The sequence below is a fragment of the Lagopus muta genome, chromosome 7, assembly GCF_023343835.1.
Source record: "Lagopus muta isolate bLagMut1 chromosome 7, bLagMut1 primary, whole genome shotgun sequence".
NCBI classification, from domain to species: domain Eukaryota; kingdom Metazoa; phylum Chordata; class Aves; order Galliformes; family Phasianidae; genus Lagopus; species Lagopus muta.
This window is the reverse complement of record NC_064439.1, coordinates 16,792,162-16,806,644: the sequence shown is the minus strand read 5'-3', so window position 1 is coordinate 16,806,644 and position 14,483 is coordinate 16,792,162. Positions and strand designations below refer to the sequence as shown.

Below are 14,483 nucleotides of genomic sequence, written 5' to 3'. Positions count from 1 at the left end.
TAGGTGGCTCCTATATAGCCCTTAAATACATCTGTTGGTTTCCTGACCAGAAAGCTACGGATAGGCAAAGTCAGTTCAGGTTATGTTACTTATGACTAAGACACCAAGGTCAGCAAGCAGCCCATCATGCTCACAGACTGTTTGTGACGGGCTTGTGAACAGTCAGTGGAGAGCAGGAGAGCTGTTTACAATTACCAGTGGTACAACAGACACATTGTTTAAGGAAACCAAAATCAGAGCCAAAAAATTCTGCTCTCCAGAAGGGGCAGCTCCATTGGTATATGTATGTGATGACAACTGTCCAGAAGCACATAAGTGACAAAAAAAAGGTATAACTTTAATTCAGAAGTTGCTCACAGAACTACTCAGAGGGTTGTGTATTTTCTTCTGAGGGTAGGCAAAACTATTATGCATATCATCCTACCAAAACGTGTCACATGCTTCTTAAAGCCCAATCTTACAAAGACTCATGCCCATGCCTAACCAAGTAACTGCATGCAGTGCGGCTGAATCATGCAACTCACACACTTCAAACCAATCTTAGACATGCACCTGTATGAGTGTGAAGTTCTGTGCAGTATCAGCACTACAGAAAATGAGTTAGACTCTCTCTGAGTTGCCTGTTATGTAACCAGAGAAGAACAGAACCTTATGAAGACACCTTGGAATCACAGATCCAATATGTGAGGAAATGACATAGCACTGTTAGTGATTTAAAGGGTGACCTGATGCTTTATAAAATTCATCACAGTAAAAGTAAACAAGAAAATGGAAAAACCTGTTGTAGCCACATACCTGATACTACATCATTTTTTCTATGAAATCTAAAATGACAGTAGCTTGGTACAGCTTCATTTAGGGCTCTGATTAAGCATAGTACAGGTACCAAAATTGCAGAGAAAAGTGGTGCTGCTATGAGAAAGCTTAAAAAGCCCATTTTTTCTTTTACTTTTTTTTTGGAGGGGGGTGGGGGGAGTGAATATTATGTTATTGTATCATTGTTTACCCTTTAAACAATAATACTTCTCAAAAAAAAAATTTTAATGTTACTGTGCTATAACTATACACAACTTACAAGTCATGAGGTCACTAAGAAAAAGCTTTTGTGTTCCAGTGAATTCCAGCAGCTCCTCTAAAGAAAAGTTAATAAAGAAGGAAAAGGAAGAAAAGGACTTTCTCTTCCACATAGCTTGTCAGGGACAGGAGAGAAAGCAATCACCTTTCATGGGTAACACTTAACCCCTTCATAACTTCCTTATGAAATCAGTACTCTGCAGAAAACATCAAATAAGGCTGGGATTAAACCATAGTTACACAAATCTTTCAGTTGCATCCCATACTCCCCCTGCCAACTGATATCTTACAACACTTCTAGCAGTCCACCTAATGACAGAATAACAGTAACTTCTTGAACTGGGATATAAAGAATTTCACAACAACACTTACAGTCTGGTCTGTACCCATCAGGCCAAGATGTTCTTTTCACCAACAAACTGTAAAAAACAAAAAAGTCTAGATATTCACCAGAATAAAAAACTCTTTTCTCTGTCAATAAATAAGTAAATAAATAAATAAATAAATAAAAATCAACCCACAGCTTCTGAGCCACATGAATCACTGTTTGTTACCTTTCTGCTACTTCTTTGAGAATAATCTAATGATAGGGAAGAGATGGGTGTGTTTCCCTTCAAAGTCTATCAATGCCAGTCTTGAAACGGCTGGAGAGGAATGAATGGGGCTGAATGTCACTGCAGAACAATATAATGGCATTTCCTCTCCTGTCCTCCACCCTCCCCTTGGTGACTCAGGCAGCTTCTCTGCAGAGCTCCCCTTGTGATAAGGCAGCACAGCTTTAAAGCAGGATCTTGGAACAGGAATCCCACTGAGAAATATGTTGGGCTGGACTAATTAATTACTAAGTTTTGTGATCATTTTACTCACCTTGCCACTTTAATCATTTTTGGATTATATTTTTCTATGTGATTAAGCAGAACCTTCATAGTCCTTCCAGTCCCAACAATATCCTTGTAAAACATGAAAAATACAGTAAGTTAAAACAAAGGAAAGCTGAAAAGAGGAAATCTGGACAATGACTGAGCAGTTCCACATTCTTATTTTGTAGAAATTATACTATTATACACTCTAGAAGCAATCACTTTCTACTCACAAAATAAAGAATGAAAGGTCTCCCCATTTCCTTCTAGTACTTGGGATCTTACAAGGGACTAGGGATGACTTTATTGGGCAGTGCAAGTATACAGGGATCAGAACTTTCAAATTATGATCAAGAATAGCAAATGTCAATACCTCTCCATCTCAGGGCTAGATCTGCTCTATTTGTTGTTTTCTTAGCCCAGTACAAATATTTTCCAGATCTGCTGTGCTCAACCTAATCTGAAGGAGATCAGTACATACCTGGCTACACAACTGAACACACATGGGGAGCAGCTGTTGATGCTGAACTCACTGAGTGTGTATTTTTCATTAGCAAAACCTTATATTTTCTCCCCAACTATCTACAAACATAAATAGAATTTGCTGCAGACATTTTTCAAGCTTACAGCAGTTAGCACTAACAAGGAGGGGGCTTGTAGCAGTTACTCAGGTAACCATCCATCTCTGTGGCTCATGACTTTTTCCCCTTTGCTATGGAAAGACATTCCAGCATCTATTTGTTTTCTTCGTTACACCATCCAGCCTACTTCTCACACAAACAGACTGGGTCTGAAATGTCAGTCAGATCTTGGATGCTCTTGAAGCATCCCAGTCAATTTTCCGACATTTTAACACAGAATCACCTACATTATTAATCAAGAAAGATTTTGCAGCACCACTGAAGTGACACGTTTTCTTCCTCTAGAACTGAATGCTGTTGATCTACATCAGCAACATATCTATGATGGATCTTCCCAGGGAACACTCCAGGTTGCAGTGCTAATGAACAGGAGCCATGGAGACTTGAGAGAATGACTGACATTCCCCTGCAGCGTGTGAACAACCCTGAAGTTGTAAAGCATACGTAGGGCTGTGTTTCAAAGTCATGCAATAGGGAAATTCAGGGCACAATTGCAATTGATTCGTAGTCTTCCAAGGTACAGAACAACCTGCAGAACAGGAGATCATGAAGCTCTGAAAACAACAAATCAAGTGACATAGAAACACAAACTCCTGGCTATCACAAAGCAGAGTCCAAATTAGAGTGGTGGCAATGTAGTTTGATCTCTTTGCAGTCGCAAAAAGACTGAGAGGTTATTAAGTAAAGCAACTCCCTCTTCACCAGTTCCCAGTCAAACATTCTTAATACAGCCACGTTTTAGAGGTTAAGTGCGCAACAAAGACTTCACTAGGTGACTTTCTCCAAGTACAGTAGGACAGAAATACAGCCAACTTACCTCAACAATTAAAACATTCTGGAAAAAGAAAAGAAAAAAAAGTTACACAGTATTCACAAACCAAGTGAAAGAAATGTTTGAAAAAGTGATAGGCCCATGTGCACAGGTACAGCTGGGTAGGACACTGCTTCCTGTTTCATTTCTGGTCATAGCCAGGGACTATGAGTTTATTCAGCTTTGTCTGGATTATCCCCCTTGTACGAGAATGGATGTAGCTCTGGAGAACACCAGAAGTGGGAGAAATACAAATGGGATGAACTCCACTTCCTTGCAGTGTGTCCAGCAGTGTACTACAGTGTAACCAATAGTTTACTAAAATGTACCTAATGTTAATATTAGGCTGCAGCAACCATATTATTACTCTAAAATTCTTCTCTCCCCACACCTCCAGAAATCTCAAAGTGAAGGGTTACAAGGCGAGTTCTATGTCTCACTCTCAGGCTGCAAAGTACCCTCTCCAACTACTGCTGCCCAAATCAGTAGCGTTATTTGAAGAGAAATGGTCCAAGACATGTCAAGCCTTATCACAGTGTGATCACAAAGGCACAGCTTTTTGCTGACATGGCTCATAACTGTCCCAGGAATCACAGTATTTAAGGCGACTTCTGTTCTCCTATTAAAAGCAATAATAAGAAATAAGAACCTACTTACTAGAGGACATTATCGTATACATGTTGAAAGGGATAGTGTACTCTCTTAAAGTTTTGCATAAGATCAGCCTTCTGAGATGGAACTTAGAGTAACAGAAGCCAAGTTTTTGTACAATATCTATCTACCCATGTATTCATCTTGCATGTATATGATCACTGCACATCCTGCAAAACCTTGAGACAAATAGTTTCATATCCATGCAGTTGTTCACCAGACAAGCATACATTCCCTCTCTTGCAAGTTTGTTGGCTTTGCTACATAGGTAACATGGAGACTGTCTAACTTTCCTTTCAATCACACAGTCCCAAATCTGAGAGCTCTGAGAAAGACTCAAACACCATGGAGATGAAGCTTGTGCAAGGTCTGTATTTATAAACAGAGTGGCTTTGACATCTCATTAATAGGTATATATATATATTTTTAATCTGCATAATAGAACTGATCAATATAGATCACACACACATACACACAGACACATATATGTCCAGGTTGCAGTCCCTCCTAATAATTACAGTGCTTGGCAGGGAACTGTGGCATGCTTCATGCACACAACCACTGCAGAAATGTGTTTCCACACACTGTATAATCCCTAGATGCTTCTGAAATGGCAAAACATTTGGTAAAGGTGTGGAGGGAACTCCCAGCAGTAGTTGAGTCAGTGTCAGCGATGGAGGTATCACTCAAGAAAGCCACTAATTTAGACTGAGCTCTGATGGAATGCATGTTAATCTCAGAGAGTGGCTCCTTTTTGGTGTTTCCAAAACAGGTTTCACTGGTCGGTATCCTGCTTGGCACTCCTAACTTTCAACCTCCCAGCTGCTGACAAAAACAGCTCTGGGTCTGAAAGACCTAAACCTGTGGAGGTAAAAATTCAAAGGCCTCTCAATTAACGGAAGACTAAAGATGTCCTACCTCTAAAAACTTTTGCCATCCATCTGGTCCAAATCCCCTGCAACAGGGACACCTACACTAGATCAGGTGCTCAGAGCCCCATCCAGCCTGACCTTCTGTGTTTCCAGGAACGGGGCATCCACCACCTCTCTGGGCAACCTGTGCCAGTTTTTCACTACTGTTACTGTAAAGAACATTTTTCTTATATCTTGTAAAGAGGCTCACCTGTTAATGGTCAGTCTGACACTCTGAATTACTCTGCCAGTTTACTATGTTTCTTGGTCTATTGACAAGAACTTTACACCCAAAGGAAAAGCAGAGATCTTCTAGTGACAAGACCTATCCAGCAGGTACGGCAAGAGATGTGAAACACCAAATCTAGCACGGCAGAGACTGCATTAGTGGTCTGTCCAGGGTTCTGTAGAGGCTGATTCCTCTCCAGTTGAAGAGTAGGGCAGGGTAGGGGCTTCGTCAATCAAGGCCCAACCCTACAGTTTCCCAGCAAGATAAACAGGACAGCCCTGAGGCAGACTCAACAAACAGTCTAGATTATCAGGTCAGTTCATGGTAAGGAGGCAGGTCTGAGGCTAAGCTCAGATGTTAGTCCACAAATTGGGATCAAGTCCAGTGAGAGTAACCAGGGCTAAACACAACCTGCTGATTGCCAGATCATTCACAGTGACGAGACAGATCCAAGATTAATCTGGGAAGTCAGTCTGTGAGTCAGGGTCCCGAGTGACAGAGTTTGTTGGTAAGGCACAGGAATGGCTGGAGCTGAATATCCGTACTCACACAGAACAGATCGGTCATGGATTGAAAACGCAGGGTTGAGCATAACTGGGATCACCATGTTCACAGGTGTGGATAGTGGCCCTGGTTGAGACTGTTCAGGATCACTAAGGTCTAATAAGAACACTTGGGACTAAAAGATTGAGAGAAAATCATAGTCCTGGGATGTTTCATCTATAGACAAAGATGTGTTTCTTTTTTTCCTACAGTAGCTAGCTTCAGTTATCCTATCATGAACAGCAACATAGATACTCTTGCTTACTTGCAAGCAGAAATCATAAATAAAGGGAAAGCTGCCTCTCTGACCATGGAACTGAGATTAAACCAATAGGGAGGAACTAACCTTGCTAGTTAACTAATGAGAAGAAATAATCATAGGTATTAATAGAAAGCAGGGCTGAGGAGATCTTGAAAGATTATTTAGATCTCTTTTGGTCCAGAGAATCAACTTAAGCTATTCCTCACAGATAATCTGATTTTCCTCTTCTTCAACATGATGATTTCAGATTTGGGATAACCAGGTAATATGTCTCAGTGCCTCAATTTCTAAGAGAAAAAATACGGTAGAAAACTTCTGTTGCTATTTGGCCTGAACTTGTTTTGCTGTGGACACAGAAAAAAAAAAAAAAAATTTCTTTCTTCCACATTTGAAGTAGATAAATTTCCTGTTTCCTCTTCTTCAGATTAAACAGTTCCTATTTATTTGTTTTCTCACAAGTTGCATTTTCTATATTCCCGAACATTCTTTTGTTCTCCTCTGGAACCCATTCAGCTGGTCAGAATTCTTCTCCAGCTGTGGTGCCCCAAGCCAGAGAGAAGCCTTTCCCAGTCTCAAGAAGAATAAAAGAGCCACTCTCCATACCTTTTAAATTATCCTACCTTCTATAAATTCCATACAGTGGTTACCACTTCTGTAAAGCTATGCTGCTGTCTCATGTTCCACTTGTGATCCACCTATCGTCTCCAGCACAGAACTGTTGCTTAGTCAGTCCTTTCCCACTTGCAGTTATGCAAAAGATTCTGTATAAACATGGAAGTTAGTATTCATCTTGTCTGTTGTTGCATGTCATTCTTTGTGTCAAATTCTTAAAATAATTTCTTAAGCTCATAATCCTATATTATAGTATTTTTCCAGGTAGTATCATTAGCATTAAATGCTAATTTCATCTTTAAGTAATGAATTAAATATTGTGGTTATTGAAGAACACATTTTAATGCACCCAGTCTGTCAGTGAAGTACAATGGTTTCTTGAGAACATCTTTCCAACCAGTTATACATCCACCTAATAGAAATTTAATTTAGTCCACATTTTGCTATCACAGATGACTCATGAGAAGGAAGGAAAATGAATGCGGAATCAGACATGCCTGAAAGGTTTGTCTGGCCACTACACTAATAGCCACCTGCACAAGACTTCAACAGAGGGGTAAGATCTCGTATTGATTAATTACCTTGAGAAGCAATGATACTGGTGGACTCTCAATTTCTCCAACCAGTGTTCTGTTATTCCTACCACTTCCTCTTCAGATTCAGTGAGCCCAAGAGTTGTAAATTACATACACTGAGAGATTTGTTTCTTTGAAAGCCCCTTTAATCAGGCAGCTGTCTAGCTAAGGAAACACAGGTATTCTGGTTTGTATTGTGCATACTCTCATTATTGCCAAAACATGATTGAGTATTTTCTATGCTTTGGAGACACCCTTTACGTAAGAACTTTGTAGTGGATAAGCCACTATAAAATATTTAGATATGAAAACACATATTAGTAAGCAGGCATCCTGATAGTCAAGAATGATAACACTAATTCCTGTTTTGATTAGTCGGGCTTACTGTGACTAAAGTCATCATATTTAACTTTTGCTTGTGAATGAGAGCATTCAAAGTAGTTTGCCATCCTCCAGCACCAGAAATCATCTCCATGAAAATAACATGATGTGCTGGGACACAGACTGTATTGCTACCTATCCTCTACCTTTCTACTACTGAAGTGGGCAACTGCTTGGAGGGCTCCAGGAAAGGGATGTCACTGCAAAGTAGCAAAGAAACAAACTTCCAAGGAGTGTTTTGACACACAGTATCTGAAAGCAGGTAGTGGTGATACACAACTACAGTTGGTTGAAATGGATTTGCTTTTTTCTTGAGCAGATGGATGGGAGAAGATAAAAGAGGAATGAAGTGGATAGAACACATTAGTACACTAACAGTAATGTCATCAGCATCCTAAATGGAAAACTGGCCGCATCCAGCATCCCTTGGGAAAGGTAACAGATACGAGCAAGTCTTTATTCGGCTTCACCATGAAATCCACCCACGAGCTGGGGAGTAAGAGACTGGTAGAATTCATCAGCTTGTGAAGTTACTGCAGCAACTGACAGCTGGACACATGATGTGACAATACAGGATGCCAAAGAAAAGGTCTTTATCCAAGCATATGTAAATGTTTGAGGCTTCTATACCACAGAGATCAAGACTGTTTTGTCCCTTCAGATACAGCTGTGGTGGCTGCAGAGGAGGAAACCACATGAAAAGTAATCTGGCCTTCTGGCATGCATTTGATATTTTTTATCTATTTTTGGAGCTTGAAGAACAGGAAATAGGAATATTTACTGACACAGTGACTAGATTGAAAATGGCTTAATTTCTGAGCCATTCTCACCAATCCAAGCTGTGGAAGTATGTCCATAAATCTAATAGTGATTCCAACATATAGTGAGACAAAGAGAGAACATTCAATTTCTAAAATATATCCTGGAAATACTTCTCATAGTCCAAATAAAGAAGGGGCAGTGGCTCAACTCTAAGAGACCAAAACACCTTTCCACTGACTCCTTACAAAAGTTCCAGTAGCTTTCATTGCTCATGGATCAGAGGAATGGCTGGGAGCTGACAGGTAGGGGTGACTGTGATTTGTCCTGTGATCACAGCTTTCTCTACCAGGTAGTTGGCTGGTGCAATACGTGTCCTAACTGTGTTTTATAAATGCAAGAGAAAGTTTCTGCAAAGCTTAAAATTCTCCATTTTTGAGTGTCCAGGATGCACACAATTTCAGACTCTGCACATAGATATTTGCACTGAGCAGAAACAATACTCACAACATGAACCGTTTTGAACTGAATTCACACAAAGATAAAAATTTGCTCTTGTATCCTTCTTTACATGGTAATAAACATTGGTTGTCACAAAAAAAAAAAAAAAAAAGTTTTTGATGGTGTTACTGTTATATATAATGAAGAAGCAATCATTTCTGTATTTCGTATTTATCTTATACGTAGTTCCTGTATTCAATAGGAATTTCTTGTCTCAAAAAGATATAATTTCACTTCTATTATAAAATGCCATGCATTTGTGCATTTAAAAATTAAAATGGAAATCTGCAAAAACTGAGAAACAGTCTTCTGTAATCTACTGCCTTTCAGTGCCACATGAGCTAATACACAGCTTGAAAGTAGGCTGGTATTGTAACACACGTAAGGAAAATCCTGACTTGTGATAAGCTGAAAAACACTCCAGCCCTGAGTCAATACATTTCTATTGTTTACCTTCCCACAGGTCAATAACAAATGGAACAATGTCAGCTAACAAGACTAAGCAGAGTAATGAGATCATGTATAAATCCTGCCTGATAGTAATAAGTTCAATGGAAATTACTTTTTTTCTTCCTGGAAAATAATGACTTTTTTCCCCTAGATTTTGACTTTATGTTCCACTTATAAGCTTTATTTTAAAGGAAAAAAAAAAAAATCATATGCTTTGAAATAATTACTTAATAAGTGTTTGAAGGAAAACTTGTCTTTGTACTCATATCAAATGTAATTTTTTTGTAAGTGAAAACACAGTTATAAATTTAGAAAGAGAGAGCATTTCCTGAAAAGCAGAAACTCTACTGAAATAATCAAATAAACAACAATACTTAAAGCAATAGTACAGCTAACAGGACAAACATAGTCCTTGCAAGTATAGCAAGGAAATCAGGTAGGTATTCTCCTTAAATGTCTCAGTGTAAAATCAATAGAATACCACGTATATACATTTTAAAAAATAAAAGCTGTTAAAAAACAAAAAGAACTGAAAAATGAGAAGAGTAAAAGTACTTCAAACCTGGAAAAAAACACCTTACAGTGAAGCAGGGTTTGTAGCAGGAAGTAATAGCTTTCATTTAATTAACAGCCCAGTTCCCAGCAGGAGAACATTTTTCACAAAGGAACTTTGACCTCTCAGCCCACAACCTCAAAGAGACCACAAAATACCTTCAACAGCTGAGCCTGGGAACAAAAATTCACAACTGCTGTATGCAGTAGAAATCACGGACTCGATGAAATATGGAGTTTATGGCACATTATAATCTTCCACCGCAGCTGACCTCCAACTCATTTATCAATGTTCCACAGCTGATAACTTGCTCTTATTTTAGCTCAGAGGAATTCTTAACATTTTTATCTGCCTCTTTGGTCGTAGGGCAGGTGATCGTGTAGGGCAATTACCCTTTTCTCCCAAACTGTCTAACTTATTGCATGTTAGGTTAAAATTCATAATTATTGCTAATCTGTACTTAGCTTGAAGTTTGCTGATTCTATTCAGACTAACAGAAGGATCTGCGTACTTGAAATGTTTTTTCTTCCAACTATAACCACTCGTCTAATATGAATTTCCAGTTGTTAATTCTACCTTAAATCCTTGCTACTACTTCACAACAGGCTCCCAATGGATTACTTTATCTAAAAGAAGCTTAAGTAATGACTGGACGATGGGTAAACATGCAACGCGTAGCAATATGAATTTGATAACGTTAGGCACCTCAATTTAGTAAGCAAAAGGATAAAAAAAGCAACAGTCAACAAAAATGTGGTCAGCAAAAAAGCTGACCAAATTCAGATGGGAAAATTAGGTTTGCATTTCAGCAGTGATGACAGTTAACTGTTAGTAAAATACTCGTGAAGTTTGGGGGCTTCTCCATCAAGGTGTTAAAGCTGGACTTCAAAATAGATGGTAGCTCCAAAGAGAAACTGTAGCTACATTGAAGAAATTGGTGGGTGGGACCCTTCTATCTAAATTATCCAGTGGCTCAAACAAGAACATAACAGTACTTTTGGATCTTTAAAAGAAAACAAAAATAATAAAGAAAAAAAAAAGAAAAATGGACAATAATGTAGCCAGATTTGTGGAATTTTAAGGCAGTAATTCAAAAGAGCTGCTGTAGGTTTTGTAAAGCCCATAGAAGGTAACCAGACAGCAAGCTCAAAAGAAGGAACAACTTTTCCTACACATCTTATATGTGAAACTCTTTGCTGCAGGATCCTGTAGGACTGTTAGAGGCATACCTGGAATTACTAGAAGATTAGACAGATGGAATAGCAATTCTAGCACTGGATCTACTCAGAATGATAGCCTGGATGTAACTTTGATTTAGAAAGTCTATGTACCAGCTGTGTTTCACATATCCTTTCCTAGTAAGATTCCAGTTAAGTGCTGCTGAAGATATAAAACGAGCCCAAACAGACCTTTCATCTTATATACTATGGTAGTAATGGTCTTATGTGTGCTACAATCTATGACGAACAGAGCAAGTTCTGTGTAAAGTAAGAGAAGAAATAAGAGACATGAGTCATAAGAGAGAAATTGCATTACGCTCCAGTAGCGTATTGCCATATGACAAGTGGGGCAGGAAAATGGTGGACAGTGGGTGGACAGTTAGGTGAGGTGTATTAGAGATTTGCTATGACATATCTTGCTAAAAAGAAGTGCAGACTACTGAATGATGGACACCTTCCTCTGAGTGAAACCTTGTCTTAATATGAGCTGATCAGTTCTTTCAGGAGAGCATTACAATAGTGATGAAATGCTTAAACTAATGCAATGAAGCACATAGAGAATAAAAGATATTGGCCTTCATTGTTTCTCTTGATCTTATCTTCTGATCTCCAAAAATGCCAAAACCACTGGCTGTCAAAATGATATGTTTAGCATGACTAAGGGAAACAGTCTTCCAAAAATAACATAAAGATTGATCCATGTTACAGACAGCTGGAACATTCATGGACTCCATAATTATATCATACTAACTAGGTTGCTAGGTTTTTTTTAATTAGAAGTTCTTGGTAACTTAACAAATAAGAAAAATTAATTTTGTTCATGCTCTCCGTTAAATACAAATAGTGATAATTACATAATTATATTGGTGTAATTTTGAAAATAAATTTATTATCCCAACTAAATGAATACGTGCTTCTAAAATTGTAAGTTTGTGATTTTGTCTAACGTGCCTCATTTGCATGGATTCAAGTTGACGTGGTGTAGGAACTTTTTTTGATGGTTAAAGGACAGATTACATTTGGAATGAAATGCAGAATAACCTCTGCCAGTGGAGACTTTGGACTCTGTACCCAGCTCCAAAACTCTTGGATTAATTCTCTCTGATCTCCATAATTCCCAAAGTTTTGGATATCACATTAAAATTATAATTCCATTTCTCTCCAACGAAGACACAAACCTGAAGTAACATACAGTATACTAAGAAAAAAAACCCCACAATTACAAATAAAGGAAGTAAATGACAATGATAATTCACAACACTGGTCCAGTTGGATCTACTAAAATTTCTATCTGTTTCAAAATTTATTTTCTATAAATTCCACAATACTTCTAGTGTGAAGAATCATTAGTATATTATAAAGTATGATTACAGTATTAATACTAAACAGCATTATATTATTAGTGTTTTTACCCAATCTATATAAACTTTCATTACCACCTCACTTTGAAACAGCACCTCTAGTTTTCTGTGCAGTAATTACCTCCTGCTTTCAAAGTGTATCCATCTTTACAAATACTCATGATAATTTTTACCCACATGAACATTTTAACTATAGAGCAATTGAAAGCTAAGCATTTGCCTAACTATGAAATTAACTACTGAGAAATTTTACGTTCATCACTTTCAACATTAAAGGAGATGTAGTGAAATTACATTTTATCTGCATAGAAATGAACAGTTACAAAGCATTAGAGTCTTAAGTATCAGGACTCATTTTCCAAGTACCTTCACTGATAGTTCTTATCACTGAAATCTTAATTTTTGCTTCTGTGACCTTCTTCACGTAAGAATGTCAAATTGTGGATTACTTCTTTTCAGGTAGTTTGGGTCTCTGTGTTAACTCTCCTCCTTCTCTGTCTGAATACCTCTCTTTTTCATTATTTGGATCATTGTACATTTTTTTTCTGGTCTTTTAATATTTTCAAAACAGGAGCATATTCTATAGAGATACAGAGGAGAAATTCTTCCTTCCAAAGAGCTTTTATCCCTAACTGCTTTTTTTTTTTAAATTTTCTTTTTTAAAAAAGTGTAACTTTCTTTAAGCTTTCTAAGACAAAAAGCATTGTTACAGCATAGCATGTTCATAATTATACTCGATTCTTTATTTTTTTTTCCACACAAAGAAATGATTCAGCTTTTCACTACGATTTTTGGGTAGTCATAGTTCAAGGTATTATTACTTAATGAAGAACAATTTCAGATCTGAATCTCAGAATCTTTTCTGTAATTTTCTGTTAGAAGTTATTTATGGCCTCTAGTCTTACAAAAAGTTAATGGAACTTACAGGCACTCTCAGAAACACTTTCCATGATTATTAAGTGAATATGATTTAACCTGCCATATTAATTTTTCAATATAATTACAATTTTCTATAATAAGTATTCCAAGAAGTCAGAAGCATTCAGCTGACTTAGAAGCAGGAAAGTTGAATTCCACCCATAAGCCTTCCACTAATTCATCCAGTGTCTTTAAAGCCAGCAGTTTTAAAAGCCAGAAGCTAAACTAAGGTACTAAAACACACTTCAGGAAAAGATTTACACTGACTGTAGGAGGCTCTGAATCAGTCCACAAATGATTGATTAGCAAAACATGCTAAATACTTCCACTAATTGCTTAAGTCAACAACAGATGGAAGAATTGGCATCAGTGGACATAAGGCTACTCCTTCGTATATCCAACGTTAGACGCACAAGTCCAAGCATTTGAGCTCAAGCCTTGTTGAGATCTGCAATCAGAAAACCAGGTCTTAAGGAAACCCCATCTTCATGTCTTATAGTGACAGTGCAATTCAGTTGTTCACTCATCAGCAGAGACAACCACACATACAACCTCTGTACATGCCCTTTCAGCAAGTCACACCATGTTCTGTTTCATCCCATCCCACTCTCCTTTCCAGCCTTTCTGCACCCAGCTTCTAACAAAGGGCTTCATCCCTAATCAGTAACCACTGTGGTTCCCAAATCAGCACATCCACACTTATCCAGGATCCTGTCTCTTTTCCCAACACAATCCCAAACATTACTGCTTTTTGGCCTTCTCCTTCTAGCTTCTCAATAGCCACATCTTTTGTCCCTGCTCCAAACCTGGGAGCAGGGGGTAGTGCCAATAAGAAAAGGTCACCAGGATTTTCAATATGAGGAAACACTGTACTTCATTTTTGGCAGGAGCAGAACTACTTGGGCTAAATTTTTCCTTCTCACTCACATGTATATGTACACAAAAGATCCAATACAAAAAATAATATTTTGCCCCAGAGAATTCAAATTATGCTAGGCTGTGTCTGGAAAAGATATAAACAGCTGAAACTAGGATTTGTCTCACCATGGTCTCATCAAGAAAAATTGGCATTTGAAGATGAGAAAGGGGCTGGCCAAGAAGATAAGAAAGGGCTTGGACTACATGGGAAGGAGAAATTATAGGTGCACTGACAGTTCTCCTGTGAAGTAGA

The 14,483-nt window shown here is 38.1% G+C and overlaps 1 protein-coding gene across 3 annotated transcripts in view; it reads right to left on the bottom strand.

Annotated features, from left to right (window-relative positions):
* PRTFDC1 (phosphoribosyl transferase domain containing 1) overlaps positions 1-14,483 on the bottom strand; it is a 63,018-nt gene that overhangs the window by 21,620 nt on the left and 26,915 nt on the right. For 2 of the 3 annotated variants that reach the window (XM_048951752.1, XM_048951750.1), the window contains 3 exons: positions 3,393-3,410; positions 1,942-2,024; positions 1,447-1,493 (listed from right to left, as the gene is read on the bottom strand). In XM_048951752.1, the coding sequence (XP_048807709.1) occupies positions 1,447-1,493; positions 1,942-2,024; positions 3,393-3,410 (148 nt within the window). Of the gene's footprint in view, positions 1-552; positions 621-1,446; positions 1,494-1,941; positions 2,025-3,392; positions 3,411-14,483 lie in introns of all 3 variants that reach the window. The other variant, XM_048951753.1, reaches the window with a different exon arrangement.